This window comes from Lagopus leucura, unplaced genomic scaffold, assembly GCF_019238085.1.
Source record: "Lagopus leucura isolate 7727_CA_CO unplaced genomic scaffold, USGS_WTPT01 Super-Scaffold_100054, whole genome shotgun sequence".
NCBI lineage: Eukaryota > Metazoa > Chordata > Aves > Galliformes > Phasianidae > Lagopus > Lagopus leucura.
Window position 1 is genome coordinate 1,490,487 of NW_024962300.1, and position 12,602 is coordinate 1,503,088.

Here is a 12,602-nt window from a genome sequence, read left to right on the forward strand (position 1 = left end):
CAGACATTACAGCTTCCATTGTGGCCAGACTGAGGCCTTATATTTAAAATAATTATTGGAAGAGCATCAAGTACACCAGAAGTGGTGGGCAGTGGTAGGTATGCAGCAGATAATGCATATAGGCTGGACCTTGAACCTTCCCCCTGCTTCCCAAAGGAGCTAATGGTTCATCTCCTTCCTTTCCTGGCAGCTTCCTTTCCTGCAAAGGTGTGGGATGAACATGACAATGGGGTTCTTTTTGGTCTTTAATTTGTGATTCAAGGGATGTGCACCAAGAAGCTCTTGGTCAGCCTGCTATGAGACACAGAGTCTTGCCCAAGGATAAACACATTATTGCTATTATACACCACACTCTTGTTTTGCTCCTGTCTAAGAGGGAAGTGGCACAGGCTGTCCAGGGATATGGTGGAGTCAGCATTCCTGGAGATGGTCAGGAAAAGGGTAGATGGCACACTGAGTGATGTCTAGTGGTATGGCAGTGATGGGTCTGGTTGGACTAGATGATCTTTCCAATCTCAATGACTACAGCAGGAGCTGATGTTGGCTTTTAGGAGTTTTCATGCACCCTTCCAAAGCGTTGTGTGTAGGGCTATACTCACCACACAGCTCCTTCGTGTCCACATTGCTGGAAGAGGGGAGGACAGCCAGGGAAGGGAGAAGGAAAAAAAGAGAGAGAAAAAATAATTGAATGTACAGGAGGCGAGAGATACGCTCAGGATTCTCTTGGGGTGAGCACAGAAATGGATCAGCGTATCCTGGCCCCAGGAACTGCCTGCTGAAACCAAAGCCATTAGTAGCAGAACTCCTCCTGTGGTCCCATTTGCTTCAAATTAAAGTTTTCTAATTTTATTTTTCTAAATGATCACCTCTCCTGGCTCTGCCCAGCACCCATCAAGTTCCTCCTCCAAATGAAATTATGCAGTTTCTTAACATCTGAACATTTGGTTTACCTAATGACATCCCAGCAGACAGCCCTGGGAAATAAGGATTAGCAGCAAGCTCTTCTCACCTCTGATCCCCACACAATTATGTACACAGTTCAAGCTGGAGAGGTGCCTGGAACGATCTCATAATAGAATTATATTTTATCAATCCATTAATGTTCTGGAAGTCAGCTCCTTAACTCAGCCCAGCTCTGATCTGTTAACGTAAGAGGGTTATGGAAAGAGATGCTCTAAATCCCACTCCTGATGGCAGCAGCCTCCCCAGATCCTCCTGGAGCAATGTGTCCGGGCTCTTCCCACCTTCCATGGGCTTAAGTTCTCTAACAAACAAACAGTGCATCCCAAAACTGGAGTTCATTAATTAGAAAAACCCATCATTCTATCCCTGGGGTTTTGCATTGCAATAATTATCTCTTGCTTCCAAAAATGATCATTTACTTCCTTGCCTCCTGCTATCATATTATTTAACTTAATTGTGCTTGAATTTTAAGTTGGTCGAGAAGCTGCTTATAATTTTAAGCAATCTTGCATTAAGAAGAAGCCTAATTAAAGAAATTACTGAAGTCATATTCAGACTTAAAAAAAAAATAAGCTCAGATGAAGGAGAAATCAAATCATACACAAGGATGGCTCATGGAGTTTCCCAGGACGTTCCCATCCCACAGGAGCACACATACCAGGGCTGCTGCATCCTCGCCAGGTCACCAGCATCAGCCCTGCACAAATGCACAGCTCCAGAATGGTTTACAAGGTGCTCCTGCAGGTCACTGCCTCAGTAATGAACGGGGCTATCTGGACTTCTGCAAGACATGCGGCATGGTTCCACACCACATCCTTATCTCTAAATTGGAGTGATATGGGTTTGAAGGCTGGGCTATTCAGTGGATAAGGAATTGGTTGGAGGGCTGCAGCCAAGGGCTGTTGCCAACAGCTCTGTGTCTGGGTGGAAGTCAGACATGGGCTTTGTCCCTGTACTGGAGGCCAACTCTATCTGGATACTTTGCAAAACAAAACTTTTTCTTTAATTGAAACAGAAAATCAGGAAAATCTAAGTCTTTTTTGTTTCAGGCATTTCTCTCTGTTTTCCAGTCGGTGAGGCTGCCCCGGGAGCAGAATGGCCTTGCACCACCAAGCTTACCGGGATGGGATGCCTGCCCGTAAAAGCAAAGCTGTACCTGGGAGAACCTTTGTGTGCCTGGGACCTAATTAGGAGCCAAATGTGAGAGCTCAGCTCACAGCCTCCAGCTTCTCTGCTGAGCAATCCAAGCCATGGTGAACTCATTTGGTCATCAAAGGGGGTGTTTATTGCTCACCCTTTATGGCTCAGTCAGTCAAAAACATGCTGTGATAATTCGAACAGATAAATGTATTGGCAACAAGGAAATAGTTTTCCCTGTTGATTTATATCCATTCCAAAAAAAATAAAATAGGAAAGTCACCAAGTTGTGATACCCTGCCTTCCTTGGTTTCACCTCAGCCAACAGAGATCTCAGGCAGCACAACCAGAAACATAATGGGTGTTCAGAAGTTGTAAATACATCAAAGTTTTGTCTCCACAACGCATTTCTCATGCAAATAGCTGCCGGATGGGCTGCTCAAACATCACTCAACACCTGAGTCGCTTCTGCTGCAGACAAAAATCCCTTTTCTGGGGCAGATGAAAAGGCTTGCGTCAGCAGCTGCATGGCTTGGTTGTTCAGCAGCACTGAAAACTGAGATTTTCTGAAATAATGGGCTGCTTTCATTTCCTCCTCCAATTCACAGCTTTGGGTTTCTACAGCGCTTCAAACGAGCACGGAACAAAATTATCCTGTAGTGTTAACCACCTGCAAACAACAACATGTGCAGTTGAAAAGCACTGCTACGTTTGAGTGCACCTCCAGTCCCAGCAGGAACAGCACTTGGCAGACTCCACACCTCAGAAAAGAAAAATATACACCCAAGATGCCTTGTAATGGGTCAGAGGTTGACCATGGGCAAACTGCTGTGAGTGTTACTGTTGGCTTTCTGGAGATGCTCACCTCCACACTACAGGAAAGACGTGGAGGCCCTGGAGTGTGTCCAAAGAAAAGCAACAGAAATGTGAAGGGACTGGAGCACAGCCCTATGGCTGAGGGAATGGGGTGGGTCAGCGTGGAGAAGAGGAGTTCAGGGGAGAAGTGGCTCTGCAGCCCTGACAGGAGGCTGTGGGAGGGGATGTCAGCCTCTGCTCCCAGGTAACGGCAACAGGGTGATTGGTGGTGGTCTCATGTTCAGAGGAGGTTCATGTTGGACATTTTGAACAATTTCTGCTCCAGAAGAGCAGCGATGCAGTGGCACAGCTGCCCAGGGAGGTGGGGGAATTGCTGTCCCTGGAGGTGTCCCAGAGCCGTGGGGATGTGGCACTGAGGGACATGGGCAGCGGGCACGGTGGGATGGATTGGGGTTGGACTAAGGGATCTGAGAAGTCTCTTCCAGCCTTAATGATTCTATGATTCCATGATTCAAAGTGCCACCCAGCCATCGAGCTACCGTGCAGCCCAGGTTGGGTTCTATGAGCAAAGCTGCTTGCTGCATCCTTTCTGCTGGGAGATGCTGAGTTCAGCTTGGATCACCAGACATTACTCAACAGTAAGTAGGACGTGTGTGTTACCAGAGCTATTTCAACTTTGCAAAGCTGGGAGGCATAATTTGCAGAGCAACAGATGCCAAAGCCTGGACCTAGCCCAGACACCAGCCGTGTCACAGGGCAGCTCCCACATCACTGATTATGGATGTCAGGGGAAATCTCTTCCCTAGGCAATGACCGGCAATGCAACTGCATTTGGCTTGCAGAAGTAATAAACCTCATAAAAATGAACTGGAGAGTCTATAAAACTTGCTGAAGAGAATCTCTAATGTTCAAAATCATCACAGATGAATGCAGAGTGGAACTCCCTGGGTCTGGAAAAGCAAAAATTCTTTTACAAGGATTGCTCATGTCTCCTTGGAGGCTCCATGCTCCATCCACGCAGCTCCTGCCCCCATGTCCCTTCCATGGCCAGAAGTGAGGGCTGAGCACAAGGCCAGGGCGCAATGCAGACACTGTGTTCTGGCAGCAATACTGCCTCTCCTGCTGATGATAAAACAAACCTGGGCAATGTTTCAGGGTGGGGAGGATTAATCACCGTACTGTTTCAATCATGCTCATCCAACAGCACGAAGTGTTGAGTTTCCTTTTCCTTTTAGGGAATAACTGACAAAACATAAAGAACACTGTTTGCTTAAAGAGTTCTTCCTGCTGCTGCATTTCAGGGCCAGGTCAGTTCCTGGCTCCCTCTGCACACTGACTGCTACATAGCCACACACATCCACCAAGGGATATACTAATGCCCTAGTGCCAGCCTGCTCTGTGCATGCCTCACACACCTCCCAGCCACAGAACACGATTCCTTACCCAAAACAGCCAATCTGTGTCAGAAATAGGGTGGTCAGGACCCCAACTACCTTCCTCCCATCCTTGGAAGCAGAAGACAAAGCCACCACTTATTCCCAATGCATTCTGTCTGCCCCTTTAAATCTTGGGAGAACCATGTTTTCCACACAGTGAACAACAACTTCTGCCTCTACTTGGACACAGACAGCCAGGACCTCCAACCTCCAACCTCCTTCTTGCAAAATTAAAACTCTCAGGACAGTCATAAAAACTCTGAGCATGAGGAAGGAACACAATAAAATGCCTGCTTACAGTGCAAGTGACGGCCTGGAAAAACAGATTGATGCTACATGCTGATTTACTGAGCCTGATCCTAAGAAAAGCCGTCACCTTAAAGAAAACAGACACTAAACTTTCTGAAGTCTTGGTGTGTGCCAAACCTCTAATAAATTGCATGTAAATCCTCCTTTTTCTTTTTTTTTTTTTTTTTTTGACAGATGATTTGATCTTGAAAACATCACTGCGCACAACTGAACCAAGAGAAGGCAGGTTTAATTGCAACCTACAGGTAACTCCCAGGAGGAGGGATGACACTTTGACATTGATTAAACCTCAGATTATTTTCCTGTGTACTGCAGGGAACACCTTTCAGGAGGGGTGCCCACACTGAATACAGGCTGCGTGTCCCCTGCCTGATATGACTGTTCAGCTTCCAGCTGTGGAGGACAGAGAAGGGCTGTGTGTACCCATCTGATCAAGTGAGAGGTTGCTTATCCATGTTTTTATCTTCAACTTATATTTTTTTAGCTCAGTGTTTAAACCAAAGCATTAAATGAAAACCAATGAAACACTCTCCCTATTTTTGGGCAGAGGGGTTCTCTGATTTTGCACAAACTGGTAGTGGTACCAGTCACCAATCTCTTTTGGGATGAAGAAACAGAATCACAGAATCACTGAGGTTGGAGAAGACCTCTCACGTCCCCAAGTCCAACCCCAGCCCACCCCCACCGTGCCCACTGCCCACGTCCCTCAGTGCCACATCCCTACAGCTCTGGGACACCACCAGGGACGGTGACTCCCCCCATCCTTGGGCAACTGTGCCACTGCGTCACTGCTCTTGGAGAGAAGGAATTGTTCCCAATACCCAACCTGACCCTCAACGTGAGGCCATCACTCTCACCCTGTTGCTGTTACCTGGGAGCAGAGGCTGACATCCCCTCCCACAGCCTCCTGTCAGGGCTGCAGAGCTCTGCCCTGAGCTCCTCTTCTCCACGCTGACCCACCACATTCAATCCCACAGCGCTGTGCTCAGACCCCTCACAGCTCTGCTCCCTTCCCTGGACACAATCCACGACCTCCATGTGTTTCCTGTAGTAAGGGGCCCAAAATTGAACATAGCACTCGAGATGTGGCCTCACCAGTACCAAATACAAAGGGAAATGTGTAACACTCTGCCTGTTTCTGCTTGATACATCAGTCTGTACTCACCGGATGTGATTTCATGAGATGAACAGCTCTCATTAACTAATGCAGTGCCACCCACCACATGCCAGCAGTGCAATCCTCTGCACTCGGCCTTCTCATCTCAGCTGTCTGCAGTCTTATGCTGGCAATACAATGCATTTTTTCTTGCTTTTTCAAATGTTTTCTTACATTCTCAAAACCATGGCTGCAAGGAATAGAGGACGGACTCTGAGTAGCAGAGATGAAGGTTGGGATCCACTGCATACAGCCTGCAGGGAGCCAGCTGGAGAGCAAAGAACACCCTCCTGGCTTTTTAACCCATACCTTCATTTCTCATGTGCTTCTCCTGCCACTAAAAAAGATGATGTTCTCTCCTGGTTCAGCTTCTGGGCAGCTGGTGCTCCCCCCAGCAGCAGCCAGATGCCCTCACTTCTTCAGAGAAAGCACATGGATAATACACAGCACTGGAGTTTGAACCAAAAAGCTGCAATCTCTCTGAATGCCTGCATGACTCAAACACAAGCAGCTGGTTAGAACCAGATATCTTAGTCACTTCTGTTTTTAAGGCAAGACCATCGTGTTTTTCTGTTATCTGGAAAAAGAAACATCTGATGCAGAGCAGCCCCACAAAATATGAAAAATATGAAGTCAAGCTCCAGTTCCAGCTGGGAAACTGGTTGGTGACACTGCTTGTGATGTCAGCACAGCAAAGACTTCCCACAGTCCTCGTGCTGCTGCTGTGTTAGCTGGGCTCTGCCATACAGAGGCCGCTTGGGAATGCCTGGAGGCAGCATTAGAGATAGCAACATACACTCAAATGTCTTTTCAGATGACCTCCTGTGCTGTTTTTACAGCTTCATGTCCCTCCTGAGGACATTCCCAGTGAGCTGAGCACCAATGTTGGCACCAAGCATTCCTTCACTCCAAGGAGAAGTTCAGCACAGTGCGGACTATGCAAGAAAGTTGCAGTCACAGAGAACGGCCTAGAGCTCAGAAACATCTTCTACAAAGCCCACCAAGTGCCCAGGCTGCTGAGAGCCAGAAATCAGATCGAGACATATAATTTTCATGCAATCATTTTGTCCCTTTCCGAAGGGACTGGAACTGTCTCTTGAATAGGTTAATCAAAATCTTAGCTGATTATGTGAGCTGTAGTTTCTTTCCCAGCGAGCTAATTGAGAACATTCAATACACAGAAATTAAGTTGGTTTCAATGAGTACATCCATCTCTGCAAATGTGGGCTTTAGCTTCCAGACAAAACCAGCACTACACTGAATCAGGCTTGCAATGCAAACAGACAAGACTAGGGAAGGAAAAACAGGAAAAAAAACACTCAATTATAATGAACATTCCTTGCCCCCAAAGCAGAAGGGCTTTCTGTTCAGATCTGGGAGGACAGCTCGGCCCCTCTCTGCCTCAGTGCCCCCTCATCAGATGGATGCAGACCTCAAGCAAATCTGGGGAAGGCAAAATGTGGGTGGTAACAGAACCAAGAAACACAATGCCAGGAGCCTGAGAAACCCTGGCTGCTGCGGAATGAGAGGTATCAGGGCTGTCCAGGTGCTGGCCAGACTGTGTGCTTGTGAGGCACAGAATCACAGAATCACAGAATGGGTTGGGTTGGGAGGGACCTCAAGGATCATGAAACTCCAACCCCCCGCCACATGCAGGACCACCAATCTCCACACTTAATACCTAGGGCCCCATCCAACCTGGCCTTGAACACCTCCAGGGATGGACGGGGCATCACAGCCTCTCTGGGCAGCTGTTCCAGGACCTCACCACTCTCATACTAAAGAACTTCCCCCTGATATCCAGCCAAAATCTTCCCTCCCTCAACTTCAAACCATCTCCCCTTGTCCTGCTGTCATCTCTCTTTTCACAGAGTTGATTCCCCTCCTGTTTGTAGGCTCCCTTTAGGTACTGAAGGCTGCAATGAGGTCACCCCGCAGCCTTCTTCTCTCCAGGCTGAACAAGCCCAGCTCCTTCAGCCTGTCTTCATAGTGGAGGTGCTGCAGACTTCTGATCATCTTTGTGTCTCTCCTCTGGACCCTCTCCAACAGCTCCCTGTCTTTCTTGTACTGGGGCCTCCAGACCTGCACACAGTGCTGCAGATGGGGCCTCACAAGAGCAGAGCAGAGGGGACAATCACCTCCCTGTCCCTGCTGGCCACCCCTCTGCTGATGGAGCCCAGGATCCTATTTGCTTTCTGAGCTGCAACACACTGCTGGCTCAGGTTGAATTTTTCATCCACCAGGACCCCCCAGGTCTTTCTCTGCAGGGCTGCTCTCAAGGACTGCTCCTTCCAGTCTGTAAGGAGCCTCATGTTCTTGAGAGGATGGCCCTTGAGATGATGCCAAGCTCCAGTTCTGCCTGGGTTATCCCCCAGTAGAACCAAAAAGCACAGCTTCAGTTTGAACACAACAAACTTCTTTGCAAGCTGTTCTGTGACAAATATTCAGAACATGTTTTGAACATCCTTTGCCTTCATCTCCATTCTCACCAGATGCCTTATTTCTCATATACATCCCCAAATGGGAGTTTTTGGACAGCCTTCTCCTGGAGACCAGCAGCAGCTCAGATTCCCAGCAGCATCTTACCCCTCCCTGTCTTCTTGGATTATTGTAGAACACTAAGCTTCACAGTCCTATGTGCTTGTACTGACTCCAACTTAAAACTGTTTGGTTCTTTTGTTATCAGTGCAATCAAACTATCAAGGAAGCAGAATTCATCCACACAAGCAATTATTCTGGTCTGGGAGCTTCTGGCTGCACACAGCCACAGCAATTAACTCCATGTCACAGCCACACATGGCATCTCACTTCTGCTCATTAGCAATAACACCATCCTTACAGCTTCTGCACAATTTAGAGCGTGCAAAATACAGATGTGTCCCATCGTGTTTGCTCTGCCTCAAGTAGCCTGCAAGCAGCTGTGGAGCTGCTGTGCCCAATAGATCTGGGCACATCTAAGCGGGCTTTGACACAGCCCTGCACCAAGGCTACATGCTGCAGGATTCAGTGTAGGCAAAGCCCAAGCACTGTTGTTCTTGCATTTGTCACAGTCTTCCAGAAAAAATGGAAGACTGGGGAAGCTGCTGAAGGCTTCTGAGAAGTGATACTGCTTCTGTTAATTATACTGCGTGCACGCTCCCAGCTTTTCTAGTGTTTGCCACTGGAGAGAAGAGCTCATTTAGAGAGGGTGAAGAGATAAAGCAATTAAAAGAATAGCTGTAAGCCTAGCTAGGAGGTAATGAATGGTAGTGCAGCAGAATGCTAATGCTGTGTTCTGGCTCCCTGTGAATGGACGTGTGCAGCTCATCGGAGGAGTCCTGCTCCAGTGCACACATCTCTTCCCAAAGATTCTCCTCTGCAGCTATGAAAAATGTATATGGTACAAAAGGAGTTGTTAAAATCCCCTGCTAGGGCTAAATTAGTTTGGTTAACAGGCACACCTGACCTCTCCTCTTCTGCCATGAGGGATGAGCATCACTGTGGGGACGCAGCCCTGCTGATGGAAGCCCAAGGAGCATTGCTAACCCACCTCTGAGCCAGGCCCCCACATCTCTCTCCTTCCTACTTCCAGGAATGGTTTTATGGCAAGGAAAAGCCCCAGGGTACATACAAATACAATGAGACACTCAGTATTAGGACAGGATTAGGTGTCCCTCAGGGGAGTGATGCCCTTTAATATCTTCAGCAGTCACATTGACAGTGAGGTCAAGTGCACCCTTAGCATGTTCAAGGACAACACCAAGCTGTGTGGTGCAGTTGATAACCTGAGAGACAGGACGCCATCCTGCCATCCAGACAGGACATCATCCAGACATAGACAAGCTTGAGAGTGGGCCCAGGAAAACCTCATGAGGTTCAACAAAGCCAAGTGCAAGGTCTACACCTGGGTTGCGGCAACCCCCACTATCTGTACAAGCTGAAGGATGATGTAAGGATGGAGCACAGCCCCCCTGAAAAGGACCTGGGGGTACTGGTGGGTGGCAGCTGGACACGAGGCAGCAGTGTGCCCTCACACCCACACAGCCAACCGTACCCTGGGCTGCATCCAAAGCAGTGCAGCCAGCAGGGCAGGGAGGGGATGTGCCCCTCTGCTCTGTGCTGTGAGACCTCACCTGGAGCAGTGAGGTACTAATAGAGTCTGATCCTTGGGTTCCACCACAGGGCTGCAGTGGGGCAGTGGGGGCCAGGAGAGTTACAAGCTGGCTGCAGGGTATGGTGGTATGTTCAGAAGATCTGATATCAGAGGAGCTCTGTGCTGCATGAACTCAGTCCCAGTCCCTGGGCACCTGCCTGGCTTGCACAGCTGTCCCCAGCCCCATGTTGGTAAGAGGCTGCTGCTTTCCTGGGGTGTGCAATGCACATGGGCACACTGTAGTTCTGGAGGCTGTGCCTTACAGCTGCCCCACAGCGCAGGGAGTAAACAACTGCCAATAGAGCAGCATTTCCCAAGTGAGAATGATTTCTAAAGCCTTGTTCTGCGGCTAAATCATAGACCTATATGAATATATATATATTTAAATGTGTGTGCATATGTGCTTGTGCATTATACACATAATTTGTGCATTTCTGGTGGCACTGACATCAGCAGCAATGTATCATTACCACCCTGTTAGTTTTCAGGCAGTTCCCCATAAAGCACTGCCAAAGCCTGGGTGAGCAGCCAAGACCACAAGTGACAAATCAATCCCTGGCTCTGGCAAGAGCCAAAGCTCTTGCTTTGCCTCCTGCTTTGAATGGGAAGAAGGAAGGTGGAAGGGAGTGTTCACCATGGAGAGGAAAACACCACTTGATCATCTCTTTTCAGCAACAGCAGGATTCTGAATATAAGTTGCCAAAAGCAATTGAAATACGTGACAGATTTTGCTGTTCCTACTGCCAGATGCAATAACCAGCATGGATGAGGACAGCAGGAGGGCTCTGCTGCAGATAGGGAATTTTTCTACCTCTGCCAACACTACGCACCAAGAGTGCAATAGCAATACTGCTGTGTTTTGAGCCAAGAACTGACCCTGGAATAGGATCATGGAACACGGTGCCATCCCCTAGCTGCATCTGCACAAAGCCATGCTCCTCACTCAGGCCCATCCAGCCACATCACTGATCTCCTGGAGACTTTTCCAAGGCCATCAGGAAGAATTAAGTCCCACTAATCCCTCGGCTGCTTTTGGGTGTCTCATTTTGGTTCTGCCTTCTCCTAACTGCACCCTGTTGACAACAGGTGTGCTGGGTGCTGTGTTCCCAAAAGAGCTATTTTGCTCTGAGCCATGGCTGCTCCTGCATTATAGGCCAACCTCATCTCCCATCCACCTGCCCAACTATTCTCCTGTCCATGTCCTTCCCAACCAAACCAACTAAAGACACCAGCACAGACATGCACTTCGTCCACACAGGTCCCCTGCTCCTAAAACTGCTCCAGGAAATCAAATCCACATTTTGCAATTCAGGTGGCGATAGCAATTAGTAACAATCAGTAGGAACACAATTTTCTTCATTTTCCACTCTAGCTGTAATGTAGTTTTGATGGCAAACTTTGCTTTGTACACCAAGCAAATTCAATGAGAAGTATGAGATGGGGGAAGTTAAAAAACAGTGTTAAAGATGAATTGAATTCCTCTTTCAAATAACAAATAATTCAAATTCAAATGGCCTTTTGGAAAGATAAACTTCATATTGTCCTCACATGCCTCAGCTTAGGATCCCACATTCTTTCTAAGCCAAATGCAAACTGGCATGCCCAGGTGATGCTATGGATATCGCCTGGATAAACAGGCACACAAAGAAGGAGGCAGCATGCCTCATTCACCTTTATGATAGTTAAAGTTATTAATGGCCCACACTTCCAAATCTCATGGCTCAAGTGTTATTTTTTTACGCTAAAATCCAAGGCACTTGGCTGCTCTCACAGCATCAGCTGCAGAGGAAGCAGACTGAAGCCCCTGAAATTTCTCAAATTAATTAGCTGATGAGTAGTATGTATCACACTGGTGTCGGGCACTGCTGAGCTTGGTGGCCACTACACACGTAGGTAAGGCAGGGTCTAGAGGCTTCATTCACCTGCTAGCTGAAGGCTCTCATTTGAAATAAGGCACTCATTTGAAATAAGATTCTTCTTTTCTTTGGATGGATTTTTTCTCTCTGGAGGAATAGCAGTCTCTCCGGAATATGACTCAGTATTGGCTTTCATTTGGGTTTCTGAGCAGACTCATCCATGCAGGCTTTTGAAGTATGATTCCTCTTGGAAGGAGAAATAACCCAGCAGGCTGCATCTCTGTGCACAGTGGGAGCAGCCAGGTGCCTCACTGAGCCTCATCTTTGGCGCACTGTAAAACCAAAGCACACTTTGCTGCCCCCCACCCAATCACATCCCTGTGGGACAGTAAGTACTTTATTGTTGTGGCATTCATCCCATGCCTGGGCTCTGTGCAGACAGAAGTATGGCCACATAGGGACAGAACAGGGCAAGGTGCCCACAGTGACGGCTGCAGGGCTGGGAGGCAAAGAAAGCAGTTGGTCCTAAATCCTCTGTTTGCTGTGGGCAAGACAGCTGGGCAGGGTGGAGCTCACACATTCACACTGTTACCTTTTACAGTGCAGCAAAGCTTTTAAATGGAGTGGAAAAGCAAAAGGGCCACTTAAATGTCCTCACAGCTAATACCAAGCATCACTTCAGATATCACAGAGATCAAACTGCATGAAAGAAAACAGCCTGGAAAACAAAAACAAACACACACACACACACACACACACACACAAAAAAAAAAAAAAAAAAAAAAAAAAAAAAAAAA

General features: G+C 47.8%; 1 protein-coding gene across 1 annotated transcript in view; it reads right to left on the minus strand.

Annotated features, from left to right (window-relative positions):
* Positions 1 to 12,602, minus strand: part of NECAB2 (N-terminal EF-hand calcium binding protein 2) — a 52,410-nt gene that overhangs the window by 13,397 nt on the left and 26,411 nt on the right. The window contains exon 4 of the mRNA XM_042886068.1: positions 600 to 625. Within this exon, the coding sequence (XP_042742002.1) occupies positions 600 to 625 (26 nt within the window). The remainder of the gene's footprint in view (positions 1 to 599; positions 626 to 12,602) is intronic.